This window comes from Grampus griseus, assembly GCF_964374135.1.
Source record: "Grampus griseus genome assembly, chromosome: X".
Lineage (NCBI taxonomy): Eukaryota > Metazoa > Chordata > Mammalia > Artiodactyla > Delphinidae > Grampus > Grampus griseus.
Window position 1 is genome coordinate 110778183 of NC_138999.1, and position 17712 is coordinate 110795894.

Genomic DNA, 17712 nt, shown 5'->3' on the forward strand with positions numbered 1-17712 from the left:
CCACTTGATCAACCCTAACTCTCCATCTGTTGTGTATATGATGCCGCTTCCAGATGCTCCCCCCATCCTCTTCACTCCCCTCTGCTTCAAGGTGGCCCTGTGGCACCCCAATCAGCGTAGGGTGTCGATTCTCTCACGTCCTTGTTCAGGAACTCTGCATCAGAGGCACTTGAGCCTAGTGGTTAATAGCACGGGCCCTGAACCTAGACCAAGCCTGTGCTCAAAACTCAGCTCCCGTCACTTCCTAGCTGTGTGGTCTTACACAGTTTGCTGAACCCCTCTGATTCTCGGCTTCCTCCCTGGAAAATGAGGATGACAGCAGTGCCTGCTTCATAGGGTTGTTGTAAAGCCCACCGCCTGCCACTTAGTGTTCTTACTTTCGACTGGATATGTGTGGGTGGCAGGGGGAGGTGAGAATAAGAATTATTCAGCAAGTTTTCCAAACGTAGATATCGCTTATCCGAACTCTTAGTCTCTCAACGCAGGATTGTACCCATTCGCAGAGTGAGGGATGCTTTCATACATGTCTGGGTCCCATCTGCCCAAATATTCCACTCATGATCGTCTACCAAATTAGAATCTCTTGCAGGGAGGTGCAGGTGGGGGGCTGCTCTATGTGAATGCCTACAATGACCTTTGTATCTCTGGAAGCCCGGTATCCACCCTCTGAAGGTTCAGACGAGTCTCACTATTGGTGGAACACCTCCCTACCCCACCACACATACACACACACACACACACACACACGCAATATTGCCGTTAAATCAAGGCTCTCCTGCCCCACGTTTATACTGGACACATCTTTGTCATAATAATCCCAATTTAAACTACTTACCCGGGTGGGGTGGGGAGCCTGTGCCGGGATTAAATAACGTTTTTGAAGTGCCTGATGCAGTGCTTGTCAAAGAACAAGTGCTGGGCAATGTAAGCTTGCCGCCCCACCTAGGATGTAAGCTCCCGGGTGCAAGGGACCTCGACAGCTATTTATCTTGCATCTCCTCTGAGTACCTGGCACGAGGACCCAGAGCTAGCTCCTAGGTCCTGTTTGCCAGCCCATTATCAAGTTTGAGGTGGCCTTGTTCACTGAACTACTGACCCGGATCGCTTCTTTAGTTGAGGGCTTTATGTACCTGGATCAGAACCTATAAAATGCAAATGTGTTGCCTGGAAGGGAAACCTATTAAAAAAGTGTTTAGGGCCCATTAGCCAGCTGGGGCCTGACCTAACGGAACTGGGGCCAAGGCAATCTGCTGGGAGAGAAAATTCCGGGAAGGCAAGTCCGGATGAGGGAGCCCAGGACCCCCGGAGTGGAGACTTCTTACCAGAAGCGACAGATCTGAAAAGAAGCCAGAAGGGAAAGGCTGAAAACACCCGTTCCCTTCTGTCCCGGGGGCTGGTCGCCTCTCTGTACTTCTCTCGAGGTGCCCCTCACCCCGCCCCCACCCCGCCGCCTTTTCCCAGGCCTCGGCGAGGCGGTCGGGGCCGCCCAGCGCTGGGGTTAGGTGGCTGGCTGCCTTTGAAGGCTCTGCGGTTAGTGTGTGAGCTCGGCTCGCTGCCGGGACTGAGCAAACAGGAAGCCGGCACATCCTGCGCGGGGCCGGGACGCGCCGTCGCGGCGCAGGCCGGGAAGGTTCTGCCTGAAGGCTCCCTCGCCGGCCGCTCCGGCCGCCGGACCCCCAGGAGCCCCGAGCCCTGCAGCCACGTCCCCCACCCGGCGCCCCCGATCGCGCCCGCCACCCAAGGCCCGCCGGGTCCCCGACACCGCGCCGCGCAGCCTCAGCAGTTCCCGCGCCCGCGCCTGGGGCGGCAGGGGAGGGACTTTCAGTCTGGAAAGCGCAGGCCCGGCGTGGGGGGAGGGGACGGGAGAGCGTGGGCTTTTCGCGAGTCTACCCGGCAGGCTGAGTAGGACGCAGCCAAAGAAGTATGGTTTCAGCTTGGGGGAGAAGGACCTCGTCTTTCCTGAGCTCATCCCCACGGATGGCTGCTGGGAGGGCGTAGAGCAGGCTGGAGAGTAGGGGCGAGGAAGTCGCCAGAACATCTTGGGAACAGCTCAGATTTCACAAGCGTCCCAGAATGGGAAGCCTTAAAAAGATGCACACCTTTCTTTTAACCCAAGGATTCCCCTTCTGGAAATCTATCCTAAGAACAAATTCGTGGCTATACACGAATATTTACTTTAAGGATGTACAATTAAGAGTAAAAATATCAAGGCAACGTAAGTTCATCTGTAGGGGCCTGGTGAAATAATCGTGGTGCATTCGTACAATGGGCTGCTCGGCGGCCATTACAAATCACGTCGTAGAAGAACATTCATGGCAGGAGAAAATCTTGAGCCTGTGCTCAGTTTGACAAGCAGATGCAGTGTGTGAAGTGGGACTTTAATTTTTAAAAATTTAAAAACAGCTTTATTTAGGTATAATTTAACTACAATAAGCTGCACATTTTAAAAGTATACGATTTGTTGAGTTTTTACATATGTATACAGCGATGAAACCATCACCACAACCAAGATTGTGAACTACCCATCACCCCCAAAAGGGTCCTTGTGCCCCTCCTGATCTCTCCCTCCCCTCCCCATCCCCCAAACCACTGATCTGCTCTCTGTGCAAATCATGCTGCAGAGAGAGAGACAGAGAGAGAGAGAGAGACACACACACACACACACACACACACACGGGGGGGAGAGAGGTTAAATGCTCAAAAACAGAAAAATATTCATGCAAATAGTATGGAAGATAATTTCGGAGAATTTTTGAATTTTGTTTATCCTTGTTTTCTAAATCGTATATGACACATATGAATTGCTTTTGTAATAAGAAAAAGTAATTAAGGTTATTAAAATATCTGCCACAGATAACCCACAAAGCGAACATTCTAAACTTAGCACATAGACATTCGAGAAATGCCTGCTGAAAGGGACATTTGCTGGTGGTGTGGAGTTGCTTGCAATTGCTTTTTTATTCCTGTTGATGGCTGTGGTGGTGATAAATATAAGTGGTGATGGCCAAGGGATGTTGACTCTAGGTGTGAGTGCTCTGGTGAGAACGGCTGCAGGTGTGCCGGTGACAGTGGAGATGACTGCTGCAGGGTGATGGTGGAGGAGAGATGGCTCTAGGAGTTATGGTTGTAGGGGTGAGGGCATCAGTGGGCATGACTGGCTATAGTGATAGTGTCTGTAAGGGTGATCGCTATGAGGATGATCACCGTACCGGTGATAGTGGCAGTGGTGAGGCAGATAGAGATAGATGGCCGAGGGGTGTTGACTACAGGGGTGGTTGTTTTAGCAGTGATGGCTGTAGTGGTGCTAATGGCAGTGGGAATGACTGCAGGGATGATAGCTGAAAGGTGTTGGCTGCAGGGGTGTGGTGATGGTTGTAGGGGTGATGGCTGTAGGGATGATGGTCGTGGGGTAAGAGTGTCATGGGAGTGACTGGCTGTAATGTCCGTAAGGATAACAGCCGAGAGGATGATGGTTGTGACAGTGATAGCAGCAGTGATGACTATAGGGGTGATGGCTGTAGGGATGGTTTTTCTAGCAGTGGTGGCTGTAGGTGTGCCAGTAGCAGTGGAGATGACTTCAGGGCTGATGGCTGTAGATAGGAGTGATGGCTATGGGGTGATAGGAGAGGGACTGATAGCAGTGATGACCTTGGCGATGCAAGGTGACTGGGAGCATTGGCCCCACAGGCAGAGAGATGGTCCCACTTCCGGTTTCGGGACTCTGGTCAGTGAGATAAAGGGCTTGAGTAGGCCGTATGTCAGGTTGACTGGCCGAAGGACTGGCAATGGTTGCCATGAGATGGCAGGGTAGGGACTTTTCTCTGCTTGTTCAACCCAAGAGCCGTCTGCATCAGAATCTCTGGAGACTGAAGCTGGGACTTCCTTCCTCCCTAGGGGCCGGCAGGGGCTGCGATTGCTGTAAGAGCAGGTCACGTGACGGGGCTTCCTGTATGCTGCTGCCGCCGGGTGTCCATGGCCCGCACCCCCAAGCTGCCAGTGCAGCAGTCAGAGTGGCAGCCGGAGGCTCAGTCCATGCCGTGCCCCCTGGACGGTGCCGGCGAGGCTGAGCAAGAGGCCTCCGCATCTCGATACCTACGAGCGCAGGGGCGGAGCATCACCAGGGTAGAGGACCATGTTGCGCCGTAAGCCCTCCAACGCCAGCGAGAAGGAGCCCACGCAGAAGAAAAAGGTGAGGAGCATCTTTGGGAGCTCACTGCTTCCTTCCCTCTCTCAACCCAGCCTCTCCGGGACTCACGGAAGTGGGAAGAGCCGAAGGCCTTCTGTTGAGTCTGTAGGTGAGGGCCATACTCCCAAGGGCATGGGACGTGGGCCCAAAGGTAACTAGAGTAACAGAAGTACAGAAGAGACAGATTCTAGAGAAACGGAGTTACAGAATGCATTCTTAGAAGTCTAAAAGTTGTAGGATTCAACCCTACGATGGTAAGATAGAGACTTAAAATTGGGGACTAGAATCCTAGACTAGAATTCGAGAATTATAAAATACAATTCTCACGTTGAACCCTAAGACCGTACTTAATTCTCTGTTCCCTACACCGGGCCCGCCACTGGGAGCCATCTCACTCAGAGGGCCCCACTGGGCTGCCCAGCCAGGAGCCATGATGCTCCCAGGGCCCCCGCCCTTTGGCCAGAGCCCAGGCTCTGCTCACTTGGTTCAGCTCTGTTGTAGATCCCGGGGCCCAAAGGAGAGGGGGCCCACCTGAAGATGGGGCCCAGCGTGATTTCCAGATTTAAGGAAAGGGCCTCCAAACCTGCAGTGGGATGCTGGGGGCATACAGGTTCTTCCCAGGTGGAGAGAAATTATTTGTGAAGAATGAGAAATGAAGGTGCTGAGACGATGAGTAGGAGGGAGGGCTGAGGAGGAAAAAATTCTGAGGTGCTCATCTTCCTGGAGTCTTGAGGCCAGACTCGAAGATTCCTTGAAGGCTCTGCCACATTTAGGTTTCTCTAGTTGGATCTGAGGATTTCTAGACTTAATTTTTTGACTCGATCGTCAGATCCTCCCGGGCAATCAGCAAGTACGTTCCGCACATCCAGCAGGAGCCTAGGACCATCCCAAAGCAGGCCTGAACCAGGTCCAAGAGGCCAGGCGTAGCCACAGGCCAAGGTCCAGGGCCTCCAGGCCCTCACTGCACCCCACTGGTTTCCCCTGGAGCCCAGCTCAGGTGCTCCGTGGGGGAGCCCCTTTGTCAGGGGAGTAGCTTCCAGACGGAGACTGAACCAGCTGAGAAGCCGAGCATCAGGGCACTGGGGTGTACATCCTGCCCCATCTCAGGTCCTGGGGTGGCTGCCACTTCCAGCTGTACTCTCCCCACTCCAACTGCTTCTCTAAGGTTGCAGTGGAGGTGGGCGGGTGGGAAAGAGATTCATGAATCTTCTCACAGGCTCTGTCACCCCTGTCCAAGCCCCACACGGCGCCAGCCCCCGGCAGACTTACCACTGGCTGTCACTGCTCAGTGAGTGGGTCCACTTCCCCTTGCTGTCCGGCTGATGGGGGTGGGAAGCAGAGACCGCCCTACACACTGCTGGGCCCCAAACCACAGGGGAGCTGAGCTGGAGGAAAGAGTCTGAGAAAGAGCTAACACTGCAACGCTGGCACGCTGTGCCGCCTCAGGTGGAAGTGCCCAGAGGCTCCCAGAAGCCAGAAGTCCCGTCTTCTTTCCCCACTTCCATTATCCAGATTCTGTATTTGGTGACTGGGCCTCTGGGATTTCCCACAGGCCTCTCCCCGGAGAGTCAAGGCCATTGTGGCACTCTGTGGACCATGTCCTCTAGGGCAGCATCGTCCAGGCAAAGCCTACCTCGCCCCTGCAGAGCCTGGGCCAGCCTCCAGAGCCACTCTCCAAGGCCCATCCCATGGGAGTGCCCTTAGAAAAGCCGACTTTCCAGAAGGTGGAGACGGCATCTTCCCCAGGCCCGGAGGCAGCGGCGTGGCTCCAGCACTGTGACTCGGGCAAGTCCCTTTCCCTCAGAGGCCAAGGTGACGTGGTGGAGGGAAAGCACAAAGGCAAGAGAGGCCTCCCTTTCCTGTCCCTCTCCTCCTTTCGGGCCTACCAAGTGGAGAATGTGCTGGGCAGAGGACAAGAAAGCAGAGTTGGAATCTACCAGGTTCCAGCTGTAGGACCCTGGACAGTTCACTGACCTTTCTTGGGCCTAAGTTTCGTCACCTCGGAAAAGGGAGATAGTTCCTGATCTGCCCACCTCAGGAGGGTGTGGATTGCCTGGAACAATACGTGTGAGTGCACTGTGTCACATGTGTACATGTGTCCACGAGAGGGTGTACGCTACAGGCGTGGGTGGGGGTGGGGAACCCGCTGCAAGGACCGAGCTTCGGTCCCAGCCCTGAAGTGGAGAAAACAACACCTAACAGCTCAGCAGGTGCCAGGTGCTGTGCTGTGCTGTGCACTCCACCCATCCCTTAGCCCGTTGGCTCTTCACGACAACCTTGTGAAGTAGGGCAGGCATTGTCTTCACTTTATGCCTGAGGCTCAGGGAGGTGAAGTGACTTACCCGAGGTCACACAGCTAGTAAACTGCAGAGCAGGGATCTAAGCCAAGATTTGTTGGTGTCCAGGGTCTTGACCCCTTCTCCCTCTACTCTCTTGTCTCCCTACTGATCTCAAAAGCACTGGTAGAGTCTGATGAGCATAAAAGACTCAGCCTATCGGCAGGAGAGCTCTGCAGGGCAGGTCCAGATGGCCAGGGGATGAGTGACCTTCAAAGCAGCAGAGCAGAGTCGGAACAGGCCCTCTAGGATGGTGGGGTCAGGATGTGTCACCTGCTATGCATCATGAAGGATTGGGGAGACGCCCGGGATGGGGGGAGCAATACCCCTTGGCTGCCTTTTGGAGACTTTTGCCTCCATCAAGTGTCTCTCTGCACTCTCTTTGGTCTGTTGGAGTGTAGGTAGTCGACAGGGGTTTGTCCTGGGACCTACCTCCCCTAAGGATGGTCCTACCCCATCACACCCCTACTTTTCGCTACATCCCAGACCTCTCACCAGGAGAAATGGAGAGGAATCAAGCCTCCCATTCGAGTGTGCAGCTGTCCCGTCCTTCCAGTCTCTCCCTGCTCCTCTGTTCCCCAATCCCAGCACACTACTTCCCCCAGGCTCCCTTCCTACAGCACACATCTGGCATCCCCCTCCACACCAGCATGCAATTCATATTTCCAGTGGCTCCTCATTGCCCACAGGCTGATGCCATGGCTGGCAAGGGCCTTCTGTGGCCTTTTATGCTCCGCTGCCCACCCCAAGCACTGGCGTACCCACCATTCCATCGCCACGCTTGGAACATCCCTAACTCCCACTCTTGACAAACTCTTCTCAACTCCACCTGGAGAAATCCTGGCTCCCCTGCTACAGCCCAGCTCAAATGTGCCTCCTTCTCCGCGAAGCCCTCCGGAGCCCTTCTTCCTCCATGCCCCCACCTGCTCTCCTGGTAGCTTCCTCCAAACAACGCTTGCAGTCGCCATTGCCCTTAATCCACTTCTATACTAGGGGGCAACTTCTTGAGCTCTGAGCACAGGAACAAGCACGGGCTTCCAGAGTCACAGACATGGGTTCAAAGCCCTGTTCCTCCCACTGTCAGCTGTGCCACTCCACCTAGGATGCGTCATTTCTCCGATTCTGTGTGCCCAGATGGGAAGCGTGATGTAAAGACAGGGCTGCAGTGAAGCTGAAGTGAGCGGACACACACAAAGTGCTTGGCAGGGCACTGGGAACAGGGGCGGTGTTTGACCCCTCGTTACCGGATTCCCACACATGCACAGGCCTGTGCCCAGTGCCCAGAGGGCGCTCGGTCTTAGGAAGCAGGGGAAGAAGATGCCAGTGGGGGCAGGGTGAGGCTCTGAGGGGGTGATCAGGGAAGGCTTCCTGCAGGGGGCAGTGCCTTTAAAACCGGATTTGAAAAACCTTTTTTATTGAAGTATAATATCCATAGAAAAAGTGCATAAATCATAAATGTAGCACTCAGTGGAGTTCCATTCAGTGAACATCCCCATGTAGGCAGCACCCAGATCAAACAGAACACTTCCAACACTCTAGAAGCTTCCCTCATGCCCCTGCCCAAAGGCCACCACTCTTCTGACTTCCATGGATTAGTTTTGCCGGGTTTTGAACTTTCTGTACGGGGAACCATATAATATACTCTGGTGGTGGGTCCCTTCTGCCCAGCGGTGTAGCCGTGAGAGTCACCGTATTGTTGGGGAGAGTTGCACGAAGCTCATTGCCATGTGCTCTTCCCTCATGGGACTCGGCCACAATTTGCAAATCCACTCTACAGCTGCTGAGCATTTGAGTTGTTTCCAGTTAAACTGGATTCTGAAGGATGGGAAAAACTATGGTTGACACAGAGAAGGGCAGAGTGTTCCAGGTGGGGAATGCAAGGGCTAAGAGCCTGGAGGTGGGCTGTTGGAAAGGCTAAGTAAGCCTCCCTGAACGTGCCTCGTGGGGCTGCTGCATCCCATGCTCACCCCTGTCATCCGCACAACAACCCAGTGAGGTGTGTGCTCCGGTCTTCATTTCACCCATGAGGAAACGGAAGCCCAGGGAAGTTGAGGAATTGACCCAGCTTTACACAGCTCGTCAATGGCAGAAGCAAGATGTGAACTCTCGCTAGCCGACACCAGGTGAAGAGACTGATGTTCGGGGAGGTCAAATAACTCACCGAAGGCCACACATCCCAGAGCTGAACTCAGCAATGTGTGACGCCAAAAAAGTAGTTCTTTCCAAGAGGCCCATATCCTCCCCTTAGATATGAAAAAGTGGCCGACGTGTACGGTACAACCTCCCACCCAGGACCCCCAGGAAGGTCTCACCCTAAAGGGAGGCCAGGCAGAAAATCCAAAAGGGCCCAAGGATGTCCACTCACACCTGGCTGGGGGGGGGGGTCACTTCAGGTTCACCGAAAGGCATTCAGGATATTTGAGGCCGCCCCTGAGTTTAGAGGTGGGCGGGGCAAGAGGCCCCCCAGGGCAAACAGCCCTCACCCTTAGTCACCCAAAGAACTTGTCTAGTTCTTTCCCCGTCCCTGGGCTGAGGAGTGGCCTGCCAGGCCCATGTCCCGGCGCCACCCACATGGTCCTTTTAGGTGGTTTTCTCCCATTTTGAGCTAAAGCTGGGACAGAGGGGCCCCGACACGAGGTCCCAGGAGCCAAAAATCACTTTCCCAGCCACCCCCAACCCCGACTGAGCTTAATGACAGAAAAAGGCAAGAACTGCAATTAGAGGGCAGCCTGGCGGTGAGTCCACTCTTCCTCAGCAAAGCCCACCTCCAGCCCCACGCCTGCCCTCCTGCTGGCTTTCCAGGATCACTGATCCCTGGGGCTTCAGGGGAGACTCCTGGGATTGGGACGGGTGGAGGGGAGGCCACAATAGGCCCCATCGGCCTAAAAATAGCACCCCAGCCTGCCCTCCTTGGGCCCAGGCCAGCCTGGTGCCCATCCTCTCTCTCTTCCCTCTTTTCCAGGCAATAAAAGGAGGAAGTTATCCAGGCAGCTGCCTCTTAGCCATACAAGAGGAGGAAATGAATGGAAGGTGGAGGAGAGAAGGGGAAAGCAAGGAAGAAAAAGAGGAAAGAATAGCGGGCAGGGAAAACCAGGGAAGGAGGATGGAGGAGAGGCAGGGAACAGGAGCAGTCACCCCACCGCCGTGCTTTCCCCTCCCTGTAACCCCTCAGCCCCCTTTCCCAGCTCCCCAGCATCCTGCGGAAGAGGCTTTCTCCCTGAGGCTGCAAGTGCCTCACCCAGGAGGCCTTCATGGTGGTGGTGTCTGCTTGGCCTGACCACTGACCTAGTTTCTGGTCATCTAGCTTGCTGTGACCTCTAGGAAGGTGTGGCCGCTGTCCCTGACTGCCGACTTGCTTTTGGTCAAGACCCACCAAGAGAACTGAAGTGTTCCGCTGCAGTCCCCAGGAGCCAGGGCTAGTTGTGTGTATGCTGAGGGGGCAGGTGACACTGCCCCTGCCCTGGGGGATTGTCACTGGACCCCCCTTTTGTAGGAAAGAGGATGTGAAACTTTCAGCTTTGAGCGGGTTTGGGGCTTCGGTTCCTCAAGCCCTTATCTCTGGTGTCTGCCGCCGACCCGCTCTATCTGTCTGGCCATCTGTGAACTCTGGTTCCTGTGTGTATCTCTGGTCTTGACTGTTGCTCTTGATTCGGGCTCAGCCTCCACCTCTTGTGTCTAAAGTCGGCCCTCCTCACCTGGCCCGGGTTTCTCCTGGTATTCTGCCATGTGCGTGGCACGTACAGTTAAGAAAAGCTCATTTCCTGAAAACAGGCTTGTCAGCACTGTCGACTGAAAAAAAATGCATAACCTAAAAGGTGAGAATTATGCTTTATTCAGCAGACTTTCTGAGGACTTCAAGCCCCGGAGGCGGCCTCTCAGAGAGCTCTGAGGGACTGCTCTCTAGAGGTAAGGGAGAAGCCAGGATATACAGGGGTTTTTGCAGCAAAGACCAGGTAGTGGGAACATCAAAAGATTACTGTTAGTTCAAGGAAACCAGATATCCCAAGTAGTTGAATTTAGCACTTTTCTGTGTATGGGAAGATGCAAGAGTCGGGGCTTATTGAAATCATTCCTTTGCTATGCAAAGATAAGGGCTAGTATCTTTCCCACCCTGTGTCTCCTCAGGGTGCACCACTGGGGGCTTCACAGAGGGCAGCCCGTGTGTCTCCATCCTGAGTTCCCTCGGGGCTCACCATCTGGGCAGCAGTAGTGGTCGATGGCTTGCTGGCCGCAGCATCCTTTGTTTGCTGATATGGCCGGCAGCATTTTTCATTCACAGCACAAACAATAGGTCGGGCCTACAAGTCTGTGAACACTGGCACACGTCTACTGTAGCCAGCTCGTCGCATTAGCAGCTAAGTTAAGTTAAAAGCAGAGATGAAGACAGAGAAAATGGCAGCTTTCTTTTACGATATTCAACCAAATCATTTGTGTCTCAAATCTGCGGGGAAACCTTCTCTGAATCAGTCTGTCCTGTGGCTTTCCAGAACGCGTAATGCCAGGTCTTACTGGCCCCTGGGGGGATTGTCTTCCTCTTCTTGGGACACAGATGCATCAGCCTGGAGGCCCCAGTGTGTTTGCCACGATCACCATCACAGGAAACCATGCTTGGGGAAGACAGAGTCTGGAGGCCAGGCTGCGGGGTTTGGGAGGGTTTGCCCTGTTATATAAATAAAGGTGATGCTGCGGTTCGTGCTGAGATATGTCTCCAGTAGGAGATACGCGTTTACTCAGACTCATTTAGTCTTTCACCACAGGGTTCTGGGGACCAGACTTCAGGTACTGGTGGAAAGCCGGGCTTAGTCTGAGGCCTGACCGGGGTGGAGGCTCCTGAGGCGAGGAGCTTGCTCTGCGGCCTGCTTTAGGGGCCGCTCACAGCTAAAGAACAGGATGAAGCCCGGTAGCCAGCAGGGCGTCGTGTAGCTTCACCTCCTTAGCCCCGTGGCCCTGTCCAGCCCTGGGGTACATGCGGTGTGTTGGGAGCAGGGACAGCTTTTTGCTCCTTACTCGGCCACCATTTTTAGTGCCACTGATGGCAACACCTCTGCTTCTTCCAGCTCTCGCTTCAGCGCTCCAGCAGCTTCAAAGATTTTGCCAAATCCAAACCCAGCTCCCCAGTGGTGAGCGAGAAGGAATTTAATCTGGATGATAATGTGAGTTTCAGAGCCTCCTTGGGGGGATCTGGTTGCCGGCCCTGGGTGGGGTAATGGTGGGGAGGTGGGGGGAAGACCCTTTTAGGATTGTTGAGGCAAAGTCTTTTTAAATACAATGGGCCCACATCTCTCACCCAGCAAAATTCTGGGCCCTAAAACCTCACCTGCATTCTTTTCGATTGCAAATTAATTGTCAATTTAAATGCAAATGAATAGGGCCAATTTAAATACAAACGAATAGGGCCTAGGACAGGTCTGGGGCTAAAAGGGAAGGGATGGGGAGCTCTCTTTCCCACCCCTCCAGCATCTGCCAGGACCCAAAAGCCGCCTTCTGCTCCCAAGTCGTGGACCCAGACATGGTCACCAGGGTTCCTGGACCTGCACATTTATTGTCACAGATTCCAGAAGATGACTCAGGTGTTCCGCCCCCAGAGGATGCTGGAAAGAGCAGCAAAAAGCTGGGGAAGAAGTGGAGGGCCGTGATTTCCCGAACCATGAACAGGAAGATGGGCAAGATGATGGTGAAGGCCCTGTCGGAGGAGATGGTGAGGCCTGGGACCCATGGGAGAGGGGACAGGGAGGACAGGCACCGCTCTGGTAGGCTTTGAGCACGGCCACTGTGACAGCCACGCTCCGGTAACGATGCCTGGCCCCATACAAGCAGGAAGGTCACCTTGGGAAGGGAGCTCCCTCAGCCATGGACATGGCAGGAAGGTATGGTCCTGAGGGAGCAGTAGTGGGGTCTGAGGAGGGATGAAGTTCTGGGTAACAGGAGCTTCCTGGGCAGGCAGGTCTGAGGAGATGAGATCACATAGCGCAAATTCATCCACCGCAAACTTTTGCTTGGAACCAGCCCCTGTGATTGGGAAGGCTTGATTCAAAGAGGCCCTATGAAAGAAAATCGAGAAGGCTGGCTTTGGCCCAGGGAGGGAGGGCAGAACACACAGCTGTGGGGCAGGCACGTCCAAGTTGCTAAAGTGACACAGCGAGTCTGGTTTGCTCCTGGTTCTTGGAGGAGGTGCCCTGGCAGCAGTGTGCTAACTGGCTCATGCCAGCTCTGGATAGCAGTTGGTCAAATTTTCGGGAATTTTGTGAGCCAGGTGTGAGATACAACCATTACTGAAAATTAACTTCTACCAACTTAGAAGTAAATCTATATTTTAAAAATAAAAAGACTAAAGTCAGTCTTCAAAACTCATTTCCTAATTCTTGTACTACCTTTCACTGTCCTCTGTGCCCTTGAGGTTACTGGCATCTACAGTCTTTGGGGGGTGGAAATAGCCGATGATGCTACTCATTCAGTGACACCAGAGTGGTAGCTCTCTGTTGGCCACGGTGGGGAATATTTACAGTACAGGAGCTGGCAACTTCTACAGATCAGGGCTTTTATTGCCACTGAGTCATCTGTGAAAGTTACCACCGCACTGAGGTGTGGGGAGGCCCAGGAGCCCTAGTGTCAGACCGACTTGTCTGTGGGCTCCTGCGTGGCCTCGGGAACGTTCCTCCATTACTGCTCATCTGTAAACTTGGGACGATGGAGCACATATCCTCAAGTGAGGATTAAATGAAATCCTCTGTCTGGCACATAGGAGCACAGTCAAAAGTAGTGACTCTCCAGCGCCGTGGTCTGCCTGGCTACGCCCTAGTAACAGCTCTGAGTCTCAGTTCTGGCACTGAGGCCTTTTCTGTGTGTAAGTTGGCACTTTGAGCTGACAAAGTGCATTCACACAGCACCCCCGTTGAGCCTCATTCCATGACGTGGGCAGGGCAAGGACTGTCAGTCCCACTTCACGAAAGAGGAAACTAGGGCCCAGAGGGCGCCATGCAGCCCGCAAGAGGCAGAGCTGGGGCTCCAGCCAGGCCCCAGTTCTCCCTGGAGCCCAGGCCCATTTCCTCTGCACCCGGGGCTGCTCAGGGCTTGCTGCCTCTCCTCCCCTCCAGGGAGATACTCTGGAGGAGGGCTCAGCCTCCCCGACGTCTCCGGACTGCAGCCTGGACAGCCCCGGCCCTGAGAAGATGGCGCTGGCCTTTTCTGAGCAAGAGGAGACGCAGCTCCCAGCACTCAGCCGCCAGGCATCCACAGGTGAGGAGGGGAGGAGGGGCACACCTGCTGAGTCTAGAGGAAAGGGCGGGGTCTGGGAGGGGGTGGTAAAGAGAAATGAACCTTTACTGTCAGCCTGCTGGGACCTTTCCCAGCCCTCTTCACGTTAAATCTTCACAACAATCTCATGGGGCCGGTACTATTATTATCCCCACTTTATTGATGTGAAAACTGAGGCTCAGGGAGGTTAAGTGACTTGCCCAAGGTGACCCAGGCTTGAACTTAGTTCCGCCCTAGAGGAGCCTCCACTTGCTGGAGGGCCCCAAGGGCACAGGAAGAACCCCATTGCCCTCTTGGACCAGCCCTCCCCCACCTTCCAAGGGGAGCTAGAGGCTACGGCTCCCTGGGCCTCTGACATCCAAGGCTCGGGTGAGGGAATAGGGTCTCCAGCTGTGAAGACTCAGCCTCATGGACACCAGCCCTTGGTTTGCTGGGCTCAGGGTGCCACTTGGCATCTTCTAGATGTCCGTGGGACTGGACAGGAGCTTCCAGCAGCCCTGCCTGGACAAGGGGCTGCAGGCTTTGCGCTGCAGACCTACAGAGGCATTGTCGTTCTCTCCCTTCGGATTAGTTCCAAGTCCTCTGATCTTTCTCTGGCTCCAAAGACACCTCCCTATCCCCATTGAAAGCCACTTAGGCCCTCATCCTGCCCTTCCCAGAGAGAAAGTCTTGAGTTTCCGTGTGATGTTGTAACTCGACACAGAGTCTTATTGAGTAGAGAAAGTAAAATATTGATGCACGATGTGGCTTCCTGGGTGGAAGGTGGCTTCCAGGAGCACTGGAGTGGGAGTCAGGAAGCCTGGAGTCTAACAGACCCAGTGCTGCCAATTATAAGGTGAGAGGCCTTGGGCAGGTCACTTGGCCTGTCTGGCCTCAGTTTTCCTCATCTGTTCATTGGGGTGTTGGCCCAGTTGTTCTCTAGAGACCCTTCCCCTTTGCCCAGTCTTTGATCTGTGAGCCATTCCTCCTTCTATGGTCAACTATTTTCATGCCTGGGATGCCAGGAGGGAAGCTATGCTCCTTCGGGGTGGCAGAGGGGTTGGGTCAGAATCCCTTCTGCAGTGTGAGACTTACTAGAGCTCAGTTTTCTTCCCCAGCATGTATCCTTGGGATTTCTAGCCAGACCCCGTGGAAGGTACCTGCTGGGCACTGCCGCAGCTGTCCGGGGACAAAGGTGACCTTCCTCCCTGCCCCATTTCCTGCAGGCAGTGAGCTCTGCAGCCCCAGCCCAGGCTCTGGCAGCTTCGGGGAGGAACCACCTGCCCCCCAGTACACAGGGCCCTTCTGTGGCCGGGCACGAGTCCACACCGACTTCACTCCCAGCCCGTATGACCATGACTCACTGAAACTGCAGGTAAGGTTGGCATCCAGGCCCCTGCTGAGGCTGGCAGGCTGTACCCCATACAGGTAGAGGGTACAGGAGGCCAAGGGGCCACCTTGCCCCCACTCTGTTCTGCTCTGCTCTCCTCCCACAGAAGGGAGATGTGATCCAGATCATCGAAAAGCCGCCTGTGGGCACGTGGCTGGGCCTGCTCAATGGCAGGCTGGGCTCTTTCAAGTTCATCTACGTGGACGTGCTGCCCGAGGAGGCTGTGGGACCTGCCCGCCCCAGCCGCCGACAGAGCAAGGGCAAGAGGCCCAAGCCCAAGACTCTGCATGAGCTGCTGGAGCGCATCGGCCTTGAGGTTTGAGCTGGGACCTAGTCTAGTGTCTAGGAGCAAGGGATGGGGGCCAGGGCAGGTCAGCTCTGCGGGGAGAGACAGGTCGTAGGTGGGGGCAGCTTGTAAGCGGCCGCGCTGGTGGCCTGCTTCTGCCCACAGGAGCACACGTCCACCCTGCTGCTCAATGGCTACCAGACGCTGGAGGACTTCAAAGAGCTGCGGGAAACACACCTCAATGAGCTGAATATCATGGACCCACAGCATCGGGCCAAGCTGCTCACGGCTGCTGAGCTGCTGCTGGACTACGACAGTGAGTGGCCTTAGGAGCGGGGGAGGGGGCGTGAGCGCTGGAGTTGGGCATGTTAGGCGGGGAGGCCTGCCCGGGTCCTGCCCCAGCAGCCCTCTGCAGTGCGCAGGCACTTTCCACACTTGAATTCCAGTCTCGGGCAGAGCTTGTGATGAGAAGGGGTTTTAGGAACGATCGGGCTCAACCCCCTTTGGGATCAAACGGGAGACTTAGGGCCGGAGAAGATACGGCATGGACTCGAGGCCTTCACGTTGGGTAATGACAGAGCCACGATTCAAGAGCAGGTGTCCTGGCTACTAGCTCAGTGCTGAAGAAGCTTGAGCTCCTGGGCGGGAGAGCTGGCCTGGAAACCACTCCCACCAGAAGGGCCGAGAAAGGGCAGGGGTGCTTGGTGGTGGGTGACCAGAAGAAGAGACGGCCTCCAGCGGGCTTCCCAGGGTCCCTCCACCCACATGGGGCCCCCAGGGTTTCTGAAGCCCCTCCCAGCTAAGGGCCAAGCCCCCCACATTCCTCTCCCTCCCTGGCCCCTGGCAGCCGGCAGCGAGGAGGCGGAAGAGGGCGCCGAGAGCGGCCAGGAGCCAGTGGCGCACACGGTGGCAGAGCCCAAGGTGGACATCCCGCGTGACTCGGGCTGCTTCGAGGGCTCAGAGAGCGGGCGCGATGAAGCAGAGCTGGCGGGTGCCGAGGAGCAGCTACACGGCCTCTCCCTGGCCGGGGCACCTTGAGGCAGCAGTGTGGGCCGAGGCTGGGCCTGAGCAGCCCAGGCCGCGGGGCTGGACCCAGCCTTCCGCGGTGGCCCCGGGCCGGAGGACTGGCACCGAGCCCGGCCCCGCTCCCCCAGGGGTGCCTAGGTCAGCAGAGGCCAGCCGAGCCCTACAGGCGCGGCTGGAGTGCACGACAAGCTGAGCCGCCGAAGCCGGGCCGCCTCCCTCCACCAGCTACTTGACAGCACAGCCCTTCCAGCTGCGGCCAGAGCAGGGGGGCACTGAGGGGGCACCGGGCCCATGCCCCTCACCACCAAGGCCTCCAAACCCTCCTTGCCTCCACACCACCTTCCCCTGTCGCGCTGCTCCTGAAAAGGGGGCCGAGTCGGTGGTTCAGGTCAATCTCAATACCCTAGGGAAACCTGGTCATCGAAAAGGACTCTAATTGATCACAGGTGAATCCAGATTCTCTAAATAAGGTTTGAAGCCACATGTACATGTATCTTTCCTACTTTCCTTCACCTTAATTCTCTTACAGGTTTAGCCACTAAATCACTGTGCCACTTGAACTGAGTGCCTTCCTCAATCTGGGTCTAGGACAGGTCAGAATAAGAATGGATAGTTGCTGAGGGCCAACTCTGACATTCTGTGATATTAAACGTCTGCTGTCCCGTTACCTGTGGCCCAGGACACCAGTGGGGCTTACTAAGGGGGCTGGAGGGGCCTTGGGCTCCCAAATGAAACATCTCCTGCTCATCCGTTCCATACTTCCCCACGTAACTCAAGCCAAGCTGCAACTCCCCCAGCTTAAAACAATGCCCACACCTCAGACAACAAGCGCCCTCCCCTTCCACTCCCAGCCCCTTAAATGACACTTCCCCCAAGGCCAATGGCAGATGGCCCGACCTGACTTCCAAGGGCAGACCGGCCCCTCAGAAGCAAGACTTGGCCTCTCCTGTGGGTCCTTACAAGCAAAGAAAGCACAAAGCTTGATACTGGGGAGTCCACTGTCCCACCTTTACTCTGCTAAAGGTTTTGATGGACCTTGAGCTCCAGAAGGGGAGGGAGAGTCAAGGATCCTGGTACTTGACCCCAGTGCCAAGTCCATGCCCAGAATTCCCAGAGTAACCCTTTCCTGGGGCCCAACTGGCCTGAGGGCAAACAGTGCCCGCCATGTCTTGGACTGCCTGTTTAGTGGACACTTTTGGACCTAGTCGCAGGAACTCTGGTAGAAGCCATCTTGGGGGAGCGGTTTGGGTGTAAA

General features: G+C 55.4%; 1 protein-coding gene across 1 annotated transcript; it reads left to right on the plus strand.

Annotated features, from left to right (window-relative positions):
- Positions 1–4006: 4006 nt before the first annotated feature.
- On the plus strand, positions 4007–17712 carry SASH3 (SAM and SH3 domain containing 3). The gene is made up of 8 exons (XM_082681329.1): positions 4007–4189; positions 11580–11675; positions 12074–12220; positions 13617–13758; positions 14982–15130; positions 15252–15461; positions 15597–15747; positions 16279–17712. Exons 1-8 carry the CDS (start codon positions 4133–4135, stop codon positions 16467–16469), a joined length of 1143 nt encoding a protein of 380 aa, XP_082537455.1. The 5' UTR covers positions 4007–4132; the 3' UTR covers positions 16470–17712.